We start from the raw sequence: 14,139 nt of genomic DNA, 5'->3' as shown, positions 1-14,139 counted from the left end.
TGTCAACAGCAAATGTCAAGAATATTTTTCACTTTTTTTTTCACATTGGGTTTGTCGCCAGAACATAGGGGTTGTGAAAACTACCACTAAATCTAAGCCAAAATGCAAGAGGAGAAGACTCATATCAACATTGCTGTCATTGGACACATAGATTCCGGCAAATCTACTACAACTTGTCATCTGATCTATAAATGTATTGAGATTGACAAAAAAAAAAAAATGTGAGAAGGCTGCTGAGATGGGGAAGGACTCCTTCAAGTATGCCCGGATCTTGGATAAACTGAAAGCTGAACATGAACATGGCATCACCTTTGATATCAAGTCCAGCAAGTATCATGTAACCATCATTGCTGCCCCAGGACACACTTTACCAAAAACATGATTACAGGCACATCTCAGGCTAACTGATTGTTGCTGCTAGTGTTGATGTATTTGGAGCAGGTATCTCCAAGAATGGGCAGGCCCATGAGCATGCCCTTCTGGCTTACATAGTGGGTGTGAAACAACTAATTATAGGTGTTAACAAGATGGATTCCACTGAGCCACCCTACAGCCAGAAGAGATATGAGGGAATCAATAAGGAAGTCAGCACCTACACTGAGAAAATTGTCCACCACCCTGACATGGTAGCATTTGTGCCAATTTCTGGTTGGAATGGTGACAACATACTGAAGTCAAGTGCTAACATTCCTTGGTTCAAGGGATGGAAAGTCACCCATAAAGATGGCAATGCTACTGGCACCACACTTCTTGAAGCTCTGAATTATATCCTGCCACCAACTCGTCCAACTGACAAGTCTTTGCATCTGCTCCTCCAGGTTGTCTACAAAATTGGTGGTATTTGTACTGCCCCTATGGGCCAAGTAGAGACTGGTGTTCTCAAACCTGGCATGGTGGTCAGCTTTGCTTCAGTTAACATAACAACTGAGGTAAAGTCTGTTGAAATGCACCATGAAGCTTTGAATGAAGCTCTTCCTGGGAATAATATGGGCTTTAATGTTAAGAATGTGTCTGTCAGAGATGTTCTATGTGGCAATGTGGCTGGTGACAGCAAAAATGACCCACCAATAAAAGCAGTTGGCCTTATGACGCAGGTGATTATCCTGAACCATGAAAGCCAAATCAGTGCTAGATACACACCTGTGCTGGATTGTCATACAGTTCACATCGCTTGCAAATTTGCTGAGCTGAAAGAGAAGATTAATCATCGTTCTGGAAAAAAGTTGTAAGATGGCCCAAAGTTTTGAAATCTGGTGGTGCCTCCATCATTGATATGGTTTCTGGCAAGCCCACATGTATTGAGAGCTTCTCCCATGGGCTATTTTGCTGTTCATGACATGAAACAGTTGCTGTGGGTGTCATCGAAGCAGTGGGTAAGAAGGCAGCTGGAGCTGGCAAAGTCACCAAGTCTGTTCAGAAAACTCAGAAGCTAAATAAATATTATCCCCAATACCTGTCATCCAGCTTTGATCAGTGGTGGAAGAATGGTCACAAAACTATTTGTCTCAGTCATTTAATTGTAAAAGACTGGTGAATGATTATAATGCATCGTAAAACTTTCAGAAGGCAAGGAGAATGTTTGTGAACCATTTGGTTTTTTGTATGTGTGGCAGTTTTAAGTTATTAGTTTTTAAAATCAGTAATTTTTAATGGAAACAGTTTGACCAAAAATCTGTCACAGAATTTTGAGACCCACTAAAACAATTTAATGAGAAACTTTGTTCTTTTGGTCAACACTACAACTTCCTACAGTACTACTTAAGTAAAAGACTGCTGAAACTTTAGAATTTGATGATTCTGGGTTAATGTTTATTTTCTGGATGGGAACTTAGGGTTTCTTCACATTATCTTAAGGGGAGGAATCATGTTTACATAGTGAAAAGCTATGGGAAGAATCTGTTGGTACAACACTTCATAGGTCAGGACAGATAAACAAAGAGTAACTTTGTTTATGTATAAGCTAGTTTACACAGCCCAAATTCTGTAATAGTAAAGTCCATGTGTTGCATATAAAATTTTGCATAGCTATATCAATTTTAAGTAAATTTGCTGTATGTCAAATTTTAGTTTTCTAGTTACTGAAGTGTGAATTCTCAAATTTACAAATAGTAAGGTACTTTATAAAGAACCTAAAATGAGGCTTAAATAGTATTGAGCACAGTTAATTGTATTCAGATTCTAAGAAAAAAATAAATGATCCTGAAAATTGAAAAAATTTTTTTCAGTCTTCATTTTTGTCAGTCTTTTCAACAGCACCGAAACTCTTAATTGCTGTGCTTATCTTCAGAAAGAACATCTTTGCCTTCATGACACTGTGGACATGAAGAGATACATAAAATGTCCAAAGATTATTCAAGGAGAGAACATTACAGAAAGTTGGTTCCTGGGTTTGATTTCTGTAGAAATTAAACTTACCTTAGGGACACTTTGTAATTTTAAGTTAAACCAAAGAAAGAAGAGTTTCTCCCTGGAGGAAATTAATATATCTCCCCAACTTCACTTCTTGCACAGACACAACATCGATGAAAACTTTTCATTTTTAATTTTTTCCTCCAAGGGAGCTGAATTGTTTGGACAGTGGAAAGACAATAGAACAATGTGCTTAATGAGGAGCTCTGAGAATTCAACCCTTGAGACGCTGGAAACTTTAAGCATGTTCTTGTTGCCTTTTGCCAATAATCATTTGCTCCCAGTCAAATAAAAAGGCAATTGGGCTTTCCAGGGTCAGGCCTTGGAGAACAGAAAGCTTCAGTGATAATCTTCAGAGAGGGTCGCTGTGTCCCAGTGAGGGCTGGTGGAATAAAAAGGACAAGAGAGAAAGCAGGTACTGGGTTTTATCTCTACAATAATGAGATTAAGACAATCTCACACTTGTTTAGTCAAACGATGAAGTCTCCCTATTTTCAGTGTACATTAGTGTCCCCTGAACCCGTCTTTTCTAGCCTTTGATCTGTTTCCTTTTCTTTCTTCTTGGAATCTAGAGCCTCTCTCCAATAAGAGTTATTTTCTGGAAAGTCTCTATCTCTTATCTACTCTTTTCCATAATTGTAGGGGCCTCTCGATTTCCTGTGTTCAATTATTTATTCATTAACTACTAACTGGAGATCCACTATGCATGAGATATTATCTATTTTGTTTCTCATGTCATTGGGTTTTTCTATTACATTTCCTAACTATTTTTGAAGTAGATTTGACTCACTGATAGCACTTAATAGTTCCATATTGTTATTGTTGTTTCACCTTACTGTCCACAATATTATCTACAAATAACATAATTATTTCTAACATTTGGTACTCAGGCTAATTTTCTTTCATCATCTCACTAATCTCTTTAAGTGTTCAGGAGAATATCAAATGACTAAGTTGAGTAGTCTGCCTTGGTCTGTTTGTGAATTTAACACAAACATTTTAGTGTTTTAATGTAAATATCCTGTTGTCTGCAGTTCTAAGTAACTATTCTTTATCGAGTTAAGAAATTGACATTGTTTTCCTTATTTAGTGAGAAAAAAACAATTGTATGATGAGCTTGAAGATTTCTTTTTTTGTGTCATAGTTGATGCTTTCAGTTTCAATCTTTAATATACATCTAAGAGTTGTATATACTGAGTGCCTACTCTGTCCCAGGCACCAGATAAGTCCCTCAAATGATGATGGTGAGCCAAAACACTCATGACCACTAGCCCACAAATAGACATAAAATTACCAGTATGAGAGGCACATCAAGAAATAGTACAGGAAACTCATATTGTGTGTTTCATACACTCTGTCCCCTCTTGACCTTAATGATATGTTCTCTATCTCAATGACCTCTTTAATTTCTTCTATTACCAATCTCAGCAGCCCACAGGACAACTGGGAACTCTGTTCCCTCAGCCTAGATGCTTACCTTTTTCAACTGTCTCCTGATCAACCTTTACCTATCCCTCTCACAGCTTAAATATTCATATTCTGGAAAAGCCACTTCTACCCACTTCCCCAGACTAAATTGATCCTCGATGATTTTTTTCCCTTCTTAACTAATTGGCATTCTATAAACATTTCAACTTTATCATGGAGAATGTAAAATTTATTTTCAGATCTTAAATTTGACACTCATTTATTAAATGAAATGGTTTATAGAAACTTTGAATGTTGTTTATCAAATTTATCATTCTATTTTTGCAATTAACTCCATCAATTTTAAGACAACACATCCCCACTCGAGAGCATGTACACATGAGCACATGCTTTTATACATGCTTTGTATTTTACTTTAATGGTTCTGTGCTGTTGTTCCCTCCTCTTAGCTATGTTGCCCACATGCTTTTCCTTCTCCTTGGAAGAATTCACTTGGTAGGCTGTATCTGAAAGAGGAGCCATAGGGATCTTCATTAATTACAAGTGCTGCATGGCAGTCAAAGAGGTAACAGACATGTGTTTATAATGACCAGAATTGCTTTATAATTGATAGCTTCCCCAGTTTAAGGAGAATATTGATCAGTGATGGCCATGCAAGACTGATTTGTTTTCACATTAAGAACAGAAGCTCACTTTTATCAAGTGTCTCCTGAATTTCACAGCAACCACACCAGAATAATTATATGCATCATTTCACTTAATTCAATCATCGATCTTAAAGTATAAAAAATATTTACTACTCCCATTGCAGAGGGGAGTTGTCTGAAGCTGAGAGAGATTAAAGAACTTCATCAAGGTTACACAGATAGCAAGTTAGTGGACCAAAATTCTATTCCAAGAGGTCTAACTCAGGATCCTATTTTCTAAATCACATCTATATACTACACTTTAGAAGAGTTATCCTCAGAAAGAAGATAAAATACTAACCACATTCTTCAAAAGAAAAAAAGGAGACACATTAGAGTTAACTGTCAATCAGTAGGAAGCATGGAGTCACAAATTATGGTGGTTTGAATTAAAAACCCATGTCTTTATTACTATTATGGAACTATTAGAATAAAAGAAGTATAGAGATTATCAAAAAATAGACCTTAAATATCTTCAATTATATTTGAAGTGTCATATAAAAAAAAAATTGGCTTATGTCCATAGATTTGAATAGAGAATTAGAACCGGTGAGTGGGAGATAAAAAGAGAGAAAGGTTTCTTTTAAATTAAAGAAAATCTGAATAATTACACACATTTAAAATAAAAATGGGCTACCACCCCAGTGATAATCTCTACACTTCTTTCATTCCAATAGCTCCATAATAGTAATAAAGACATGGGTTTTTAACTCAAACCACCTTAATTTGTAATCCCATGCTTACTAATGATGTAACATTAAATCTAATGTGTCTTATTATTTTTCTTTCTAAGAATGTGGTTACTGCTATTGTTTTCTTTGTGAGATTTAAAAATCACTGGCATCAGAATGATAGCTAGAGCATAAAATATGTAAAGGTAGAATCAAAAGGTGATGATTAGCTGAGGTGCCATTTGGCTGTTCATTGAACATTGCTTTTGACTCCTTCTTCAGCAGACAGCTACATGGAAGCCAGAAACCACACAGAAGTATCAGAATTCCTCCTCCTGGGTCTCTCAGATGATCCTGGATTGCAACCCCTCCTCTGTGGAGTGTTTCTGTCCACATACCTGGTCACCATGCTTGGAAACCTGCTCATCATTCTGGTCATTAGCTCTGACTCCCACCTCCACACACCCATGTACTTCTTCCTGTCCAACTTGTCTTTCGTTGACATCTGTTTCATCTCCACCACTATCCCAAAGATGCTGGTGAACATCCAGACAGAGAGCAAAAACATCTCCTACATCGGATGCCTCACTCAGGCATGTTTTTTTACAATTTTTGTTGGAATGGATGATTTCCTTCTGACCATGATGGCCTATGACCGGTATGTGGCCATCTGCCATCCCCTACACTATGCGGTAATCATGAACCCACGCTTCTGTGGTCTTCTGGTTCTGATGTCTTGGTTCATCATTTTCTGGGTTGCCCTGCTTCATATTCTACTGATAATGCAGCTGACCTTCTGTATTGGCACTGAAATTCCACACTTTTTCTGTGATCTGGCTCAGATTCTCAAGGTAGCCTGCTCTGACACCCTCGCTAATAAAATCTTCTTGTATGTAGCCACTGTCCTCCTGGGTGTGTTTCCTCTCACTGGAATTATGTTTTCTTACTATCGGATTATCTCCTCACTAGTGAGGATGGCCTCCACTAAGGGCAGGTATAAAGCATTTTCCACCTGTGCGTCTCACCTCTCTGCAGTCTCCTTGTTCTATGGGACAGGCCTGGGGATCTATCTCAGTTCTGCTCTAACTCATTCTTCCCAGAAAAGTTTGATTGCCTCAGTATTACACACCGTGGTCGCCCCCATGCTGAACCCCTTCATTTACAGCCTAAGGAACAAGGATGTAAAGGGGGCCCTGAGAAGTCTTTTCGGCCGAGCAGCCTCTTGTCCATGATGGGTCATTGGCCCGAGAGCTAAGTGGACATTGTGGTCCCTAAAGGCAATAGCTGCACATTCAAATATCCTGGTTCTATTTTTCTTCTAAAAGATATGCTTGATTTCTTCTATTCCTAAAGCACCTGTGACCTTATTTTTATTTTTTGTGTTAGTTTCTTCTCAACAATTCCCTCCAAATTTTCAAAAATTATTCTTCCCTATATGCTGTCCATAGTTCGGCATGTTTGGTCAGCTTTCTTAAAGACATTTTTAAGATTTCTAACTTTAGGTTTAAAATACTTTTTACATCAAGTGCTTACTTGGTTTCTACAAAAATCATACTGTCAAATATTGTTATTCTTCACCTTAATTTGACTGTGCTTGTCCTTTGAAAATCATACAGTAGTCATAACAAAGTGCTTAAAGTCATATCGGAATGGTGTTGTTTCTTCACATGTATGACTTTTGATCATTTTGATAATATTTTTTTGAGATATTTTCTCTCATTCACTCCATTTTTTCAAAAGAAGAGACTGAGATTGAGTTGGACTATAAGCTGGCAAGCTAACACTTATTTTCTTATCTTACTTTGGATAAGTAAAAATCTAGACTGAAAGTTGATTTGTACTGATGATTCATAGTAATATGCTGTCTAGAATAATTCTGAAATATGAATTATTATTTATGATCTTTTCTTTTTAAAATCTTTCTTCACTTCCTTTTTCCCTCCTTTTATTTGACTTTTATTTCTCATTATTGCAGCTTTAAAATACACCCTCTAAAATTCTAAAGCGAATAATAATACACTAGAAGAAGAGTTGTTTTCTTACAGGGTTTAATTTTTTAGTGCCATTAAGAATGAGGTATACACTTGTATAATTTTTTCAGAACTGTTCACTTTTGAGAAGAGTGTGATAGAATTGAGTCAAGGAAGGATGAAGTAGTACATGCTCTCGATACTCCTCCCACGTTCCCTGGGATCCTCTCACTATCTCCATTGCACAACTGTCAACATCCAGCAACAGCTGAAATCTACTTTGCCCCATATGTGGTGGCAGAATGACAGGGAATTATGCTTCATCAGAGACAGCTCTTGATAGAGATGTGAGGTATGTCATGCCTCTCACCTGTTAGCTGGGATAATGCTGAAGTTTGGATTTTGTACCAGTTACCATAATTTCCCCACAGGATAAAAACTGCTTATTCACTGTTGTAGCTGACTTAGTGCAAGCTTTATTGCATGTGTATTCTTCCCTTATTCACTCTCCTCTCTCCATCCTGTGTTTCTTGCTCCTTTCAATAAAGTGTTTGCGCATAAATACTGGCTGAACACCTTCTGCAGGAACCAAAATAACACAAGTAATAAAGAATGAAAAGGTATTAAGATAATACCTAAAAGGAAGTGGGCACTTTTGAGAAGAAAAGGAATCAGTTGCTGGAGACATAATAAAAACTGCAAAATTACTCAAAAAATTGTTAAAGAGGATAGTCATACTTCATGTCACTTTAATTCACTTTGATTTTATTAAGTTGAATCCAATGTGCATTTATTGTTTACTGTGGAGGGTATCTTGGAGATAAAATTATTGCATTATAGAGTGATAAGCATAACAATATTAGTGTGTAGTAAATCCTGTTGAAAACTAAAGGAAAAGTCTTCAACTTATCTCAAATAATTACAGGAAAATCTTTAATTTTTTATTTTTTAAACATTTTTATTAGGATATAATTTACATACATTGATTAATTCACTCACTGATAATGTAAATTCTCTAATTTTAGTAAATTTATAGTTATGGAATTATTACCACAATCTAGTTATTGAATATTCCTGTCACTTCAAAAAGTACCTTTGTGCACATTTGCAGTTAATTCCCATTCCCACCTCAGTCTTATAAAACTACTTAACATTGTCTGTCTTTATATATTTGCCTTTTCTAGATTTTTTTTTATGAATTAAATCTTACAATATGTGGTCTTTTGTGTCTAGCTTCTTTCACTTGCCATATGTTTTGAGTGTCATCCATGCTGAAGTATGTATCAACATTTAGTTCTTTTTAATTGCAGAAAAATGTTATGTTGTCTTTATATACCACAACTTGCCTACTCATTATCATTTAATGGGTACTTGGATATTTCTAGTTTGGGGTTATTATAAATAATGCTGCTATGAACATCTGTGTACTTGTCTGTGTATTGACATGAGTTTTCATTTCTCTTTAGTGCCTTGGAGTACAATTACTGAGTCGTATAATAAATTTATTTTTAACTCTTTGAAAAACTGCCAAACTTCTATCACCATGTATTTGACTTTGGTTGGTGAACACACAAGGCAATATACAGATAATGTATTATTGAATTGTATACTTGAAACATATAATTTTATTAACCAACATCACACCCAATAAATTTAATAAAAAATAAAAATAAAAAAACTGCTGAATTATTTTTTTAAAGTGGCTGTACAACTTTATATTTATTTCCACAAGGAAAGCATGAAGATTCCAGTTTTTTTTCACATCTCTACCAACACTTGGTATTAAGGAAAACTTTTGAATAGGAGAATATGTCTGAGTGTTGAATAACAGATAATGACTAGAATTTTAATGGAGAATGGGTTTGGGCGATATTCAAGAGATGTTAGAGAGTGAAGCATATCAGAAAAACATATAGAACATATGACTGAGTTACTAAAAATAAGGTTGGATACTTAGGTGGGAACAGACCGTTTAGAATCTAATTTGACCTACTAAGGATTTTATAAGCAAACGAGCACTGGGGACCTGTATTCATCATAGGTATAATGTGAGGACTTTAGGATTTCCCTGAGTGAGAGAAATTTGAGGCACAGGGAACAATTAGGAAGCTGTCAAAGTGCTGCTGGGGATATCTGGTGGGGACCTGATATAAGTCTATGGCAATGAAATGAATATATTTTGAAAGAGAGATGTATTAGCTTCCTATTCCTATTAGATTTTGTGGTGCCTTCCTCCATCCTCAGAGTCAACAGTATAACAGCTTCGAATTTCTCTCTAGCCCTCCTGGCTTTCTCTTATAAGAAAACGTGTAATTACATTGAGCCCACCTGGATAAATCAGGATAATCTCCTCATCTGATCCTTAACTTAATTACACCTTCAAAGTGCCGTTTACCATCTAAAGTACACATTCACAGATTCTGGAAAACTTTGCAGAGATGTCTTTGGGAGGCTATTATTCATCTCACCATGGGAGATGTATGTGAGTTAGAATTTGCCAACAATCAATTAATATGGCCTTGAGCTGAGCAGGTGGTGGATCTCTCATGGCACTCCTTGCTGATTTTCATTGATCATGATCATCTCATGATACTGATTTACATAAAGGTGACGCTGCACTAGACAGTTGTGCTTTGGTGGCAAGTGGAATAAAAGAGAATCTCCTTATCCATCTGAATGTAGCTGAGCAGAGGCTCAGCTGTACATGGGTACAACTGAACATAGGGGCTTAAACACTGTGAGGATTTCCTTTCAGATAATTGGCTTTACGTTCTCAGACCCATTATCTACATAAAGAAACATGGGAAACAGCAGCTGCCACTACACACACCTGGTAGCTTTACTACTTAATAGAAACTAGATAATTTAAGCTCCTATATGCAAAATGAAATCTCAGAAAGAATTCTGATTGGCATAACCATGTCCTCGTCCCACAATGGCCAATCAACTATGATCAGAAGACAATGATCCTGGCAGCCCCTTCAGAGCCACATTTGTTTATTCTATTTATTAAATCCATTTTACTGATTATTTGCTATGTGACAGTCATTATTTTAGGCTCAACTTCCACAGGATTTAGAGGATCAGGGGCATGAGAAGGAGCAGGTTGTCATATTGCAAATGATGGTCTTAATAAACCTTATTGAGAAAGTTACATTTGTGAAGATGGTGAATGATTTAGGTGAGTGTATATCTGGGGAAAGAGTGCCCCCAGGCAGAGGGTAAGGTTAATACAAAGACCCTGAGGTGGGAGGTTGCCTAGGGGTAATGTGGCTGGAGCAGAGTGAGCAAAGGGGAGCAGGGAGTGTCAGGTATAAGGGGCTGATCATGTGAGGCTTTCTCTGCCTCTGAAGGACTTTTGCTTTCATTTTGTCTGAGTGACTGGGGAGTCACTGCAGGGTTTTGAGCAGACACATGAGATAATCTGACCTAAGATTTTAAAACATCATTCTGGCTGCTGGATTGAGTATGGATTGTAATGTGTAAGGCAGCCTGCTTGGGGTTGACTTAAGCAAGCCAGGTGTGAGCTAGATGTTAGGACCAGGGTGGGGAAGTAGTAAAGGGTTGGGAAGTGGTCAAGTGGGCTATATTTTGGAGGTAGAGCCACCAGTTGTTGCCAGGCAGGATATTGGTGAGAAATAAAGAGAGGAGTCATAAATGACTCCAGGGTTTGGGGCTTGAACAACTGGAAAAATGGAATTGCCTCCACTGAGACAGGTAGAATTCTGAGTGGAGCAAAATTGCGGGGAGTGAAGGGGTAGGGGAGGAACATCAGAAGTTTACTTTTTTAAATGTCCAAATTAAAATTCTAAATAGATAAATATTATGTCATTCTACTTATATAAGGTACTAGGAGCAGTCAAATTAATAGAAACAGAAAGTAGAATGGGATTTGTTGGGGGCTGGAAGAATAGAGGAATGGGGACTTAGTGTTTAACATGTACAGAGTTTCAGCCGGGGTAGATAGAAAAGTTCCTGAGACAGACGGTGATGATTACCCAGCAATGTAAATGTATTTAATGCCAAGTGTACAAAATTGTACATTTAAAAATTATTTAAATGGTACATTTTATGATATATAAACTTAACCACAATAAAAATGTTACATAGCATGAAATAATGGAGAAATTTGAGATTTATTTCAGATAATGTTTTTAATATAATTTTAAGATAATAGAGAATGATTGGGATTTTTTAGATAAAACATTTAATATTATTCCTCAACAGTCTAGAGCAGGTTTCTCAACCTTAACAATATTGACATTTTTTGGTCTGTATAATTTGTCACAGGGAACTGTCCTACATTCTGTAAGATGTTTAACAGATCCCTGTCCTCTGACCACCGGAAGCCAACACCAAGTTGTGATAACCAGAAATTTCTCCAGACATTGCTAATTATCCTAAGAGGAGGTAAAATCAACCTGATTGAGAACTCCTGGAGTAAAACAATTCCAGAGTTGGTGGTGGTAGCTTCAAAGAGTTGGAATAATAGGAGAAACAACACTCAAGGGGAGAAAACATCAGTTTAATCTTAGAAAGGTTGAGTTGAAGGGCCTATAGAACACCCTGATGTTGATATTTATTGGTCTGCACTGGTGGTAGCATAAAGTAATTGTATAGAAAGAGGGAGAAGTTCCTGTTGAGAGAGTTGAGAGTTAGAAAGACAAGCTGATGTTTGGCTGAATCCTTCCCATGATCTTTCAGTTCTTAGTTATATGGCCCCCCCATTTTGTATGTCCTCTCATTGGACATGATACCATCCATTGTTGTAGCCTCCAGCCCCCGAAAGACACATGGACCACTGGAACTCAGTGAGTTACAGGAAACACTCTTTATTCAGCCAGCTGGGTCTGTCAGGGGTACACAGACCCCAAATTAAGCAGCCCCGAAATGTAGAGTTACAAGGGTTTTAAGCCCCAAATCCCATTCTTCTGTCTAAATACAAAGGTCTATCCTTCTTTTATTCATTACCTGTCAACTTACAGGTCAGGTGTGTAAGCGGGGGTACCGAAGCAGAAAGCTTATTGTTAGAATGTTAATGTTCCTATGGATGACAGCCTATGTTCCCATGGACATAGCCATGTTCCCATGGACACAGCCAAGCAGTAATTTTCTTGCAAGTAATAAATTTCTAGCAGTCATTTTTCACCCATTACACCATTATGTTAAGCACCTATAAAAGAAAAGGGCTCTGTGATAAATCAGTGACCAAAAGTAACCTTACAGACTGATCAGATCATAAATTCGTAACTAGACAGTTCGTGGTGGTTAGTCACACCCTAGGCCTATAACTTCTTTAGGAAAAGGTTTATCTTTGCTTTAAGTGAGCCCTGTTCATTTTTCTTGTTCACTTAGGTTAACACATTATTAAAATGCCAGAAGAATCTTCTTTTTTCGAGCACCTCAGAGGCATAACCTCCCCCAAAAGAGCATATAACCTTGTTAACTATCCTGTAATCAAATCATAGAGAATTCTCCCACCTTGCTTTCTTCCACCTTCATAAAATCTTCCTTACATTTCCTCCTTAACTCCAAGTGTATAAAAGAAACTGCAAAACTGTCATTTCTCTGGAGAACTTTTGAGATCTTGTTTCCCAGAAATTGTTGTCAGTTTGGCTCAAAGAAACTCTGTATTTAAGTATTTTTTTTTATTAGTTTCAAGTATGCAGTATTTTGGTTGCACACATATATATATAGTTTATGAAATGATCCCCCTGATTGCTCTATCTTCCCTCTGGCTCTACACATAGCCATTACTATACTGCTGTCTGCATTCCCTATGCCATGCTCCCCATCTCTGTAACCCTCTATCAACTACTAATTTGTATTTTGGCTCGAACAAACTCTTATAAAAATTCTTTACAGGTTTAAAAGTTCTTACATCAACAACCATTGTAATTAATTATTTGTATAATTTAATTATTTAGTTGTACTTGATTATGTAATTAAATAATTATAATTAAGTAATTATTTATATAATATTTTTTAATGACTGCCTCTTAATACCCCACACAAGAACTTTGAATCTCATCCCTTCCTAAATTTTGAGGGACGTTTTGATAAACATTCATTTATCTTTTTATTATTCTGTATATTCCAATGTCTGCAATGTTATCATGTCCAATACCATGGGAACATTCCATATTCTCCTTTCTTTTAGTGAGTGTCTTCACTCTTGGGTTCTTTGTAACAATAACACATTCCTCAGGGACTTAAACTCCTAACTTTGAAATTAAGCCTCATGAAGTTGAAGCAAGAATAGGGCAGTTATCCTTAAGAAGGCCTAGGAGACATCTTTGAAGGAATTAAAGGAACGTCTTTAATCTCCAGGAGAATTATTTTGTTGATGGCACATGCTTACAGTTACGAGATAAAGAAGAAATAATTGGAAGAAATAAAATTTTCTGTCTCCACGGCTATCTTCAGGGAAACAGGAATGACAGAAAGTTTTACTTCTATCATTCTCCTTCTACCCCGAGGGAGTTTAATTGTTTAAAAAGTAAAATGTCAGTAGTACAATTTATTTAATGAGGTAATCTGAGAATTCAGTCCCCAAGGTGCTGGAAAGTTTAAATGACCTTCCAGTGTCCCCAGATCAATCCCTCTTGGGCCTCCCATAGACACAGGTTATGAATTGACTGAGTGGAGAATCTCCCTGTATTTTCTGGGGAAAAGTCACTATAGGAGAAAGAGCCAGGGCAACCAGGAGTTTCCATGATGTCATCTGAAAGAGCCAGTGTATCCTGGTAAAGGCTAGGTGGGGGTAGAGGAGAGGAGATATAAACAGTAGAGGGAAAACTTTATTAAGCAAGAGACCCTAGGACACAAACAAGAAGTGTTTCTTAAAGCATTGTCTCCAGTCCTACAGCATCACATCACCTGTGAGCTTGTTAAGCATGCAGGTTCTTAACCTTTATGTCAGATCCACTAAACTCTGGGGTCAGGCCTAGCCATCTGTGTGTAATAAGCCATTAA

The 14,139-nt window shown here is 37.0% G+C and overlaps 1 protein-coding gene and 1 pseudogene across 1 annotated transcript; both read left to right on the top strand.

Moving 5' to 3' along the window:
- Positions 1–1,989, top strand: LOC107515106 (annotated as a pseudogene).
- A 3,498-nt stretch (positions 1,990–5,487) lies between these two features.
- On the top strand, positions 5,488–6,426 carry LOC107515066 (olfactory receptor 7D4-like). The gene has a single exon (XM_016153408.2). It carries the CDS (start codon positions 5,488–5,490, stop codon positions 6,424–6,426), a length of 939 nt encoding a protein of 312 aa, XP_016008894.2.
- The last annotated feature ends 7,713 nt before the right edge of the window (positions 6,427–14,139 follow it).

Source organism: Rousettus aegyptiacus, unplaced genomic scaffold, assembly GCF_014176215.1.
Source record: "Rousettus aegyptiacus isolate mRouAeg1 unplaced genomic scaffold, mRouAeg1.p scaffold_m13_p_16, whole genome shotgun sequence".
Classification (NCBI taxonomy): domain Eukaryota; kingdom Metazoa; phylum Chordata; class Mammalia; order Chiroptera; family Pteropodidae; genus Rousettus; species Rousettus aegyptiacus.
Note: the sequence above shows the minus strand (reverse complement) of the source record. Positions and strands in the feature narration are given on the sequence as shown.

Excerpts from the sequence above, each read along its gene's own strand:
- LOC107515066 (XM_016153408.2), top strand. The coding sequence starts at position 5,488 with ATGGAAGCCAGAAACCACACAGAAGTATCAGAATTCCTCCTCCTGGGT.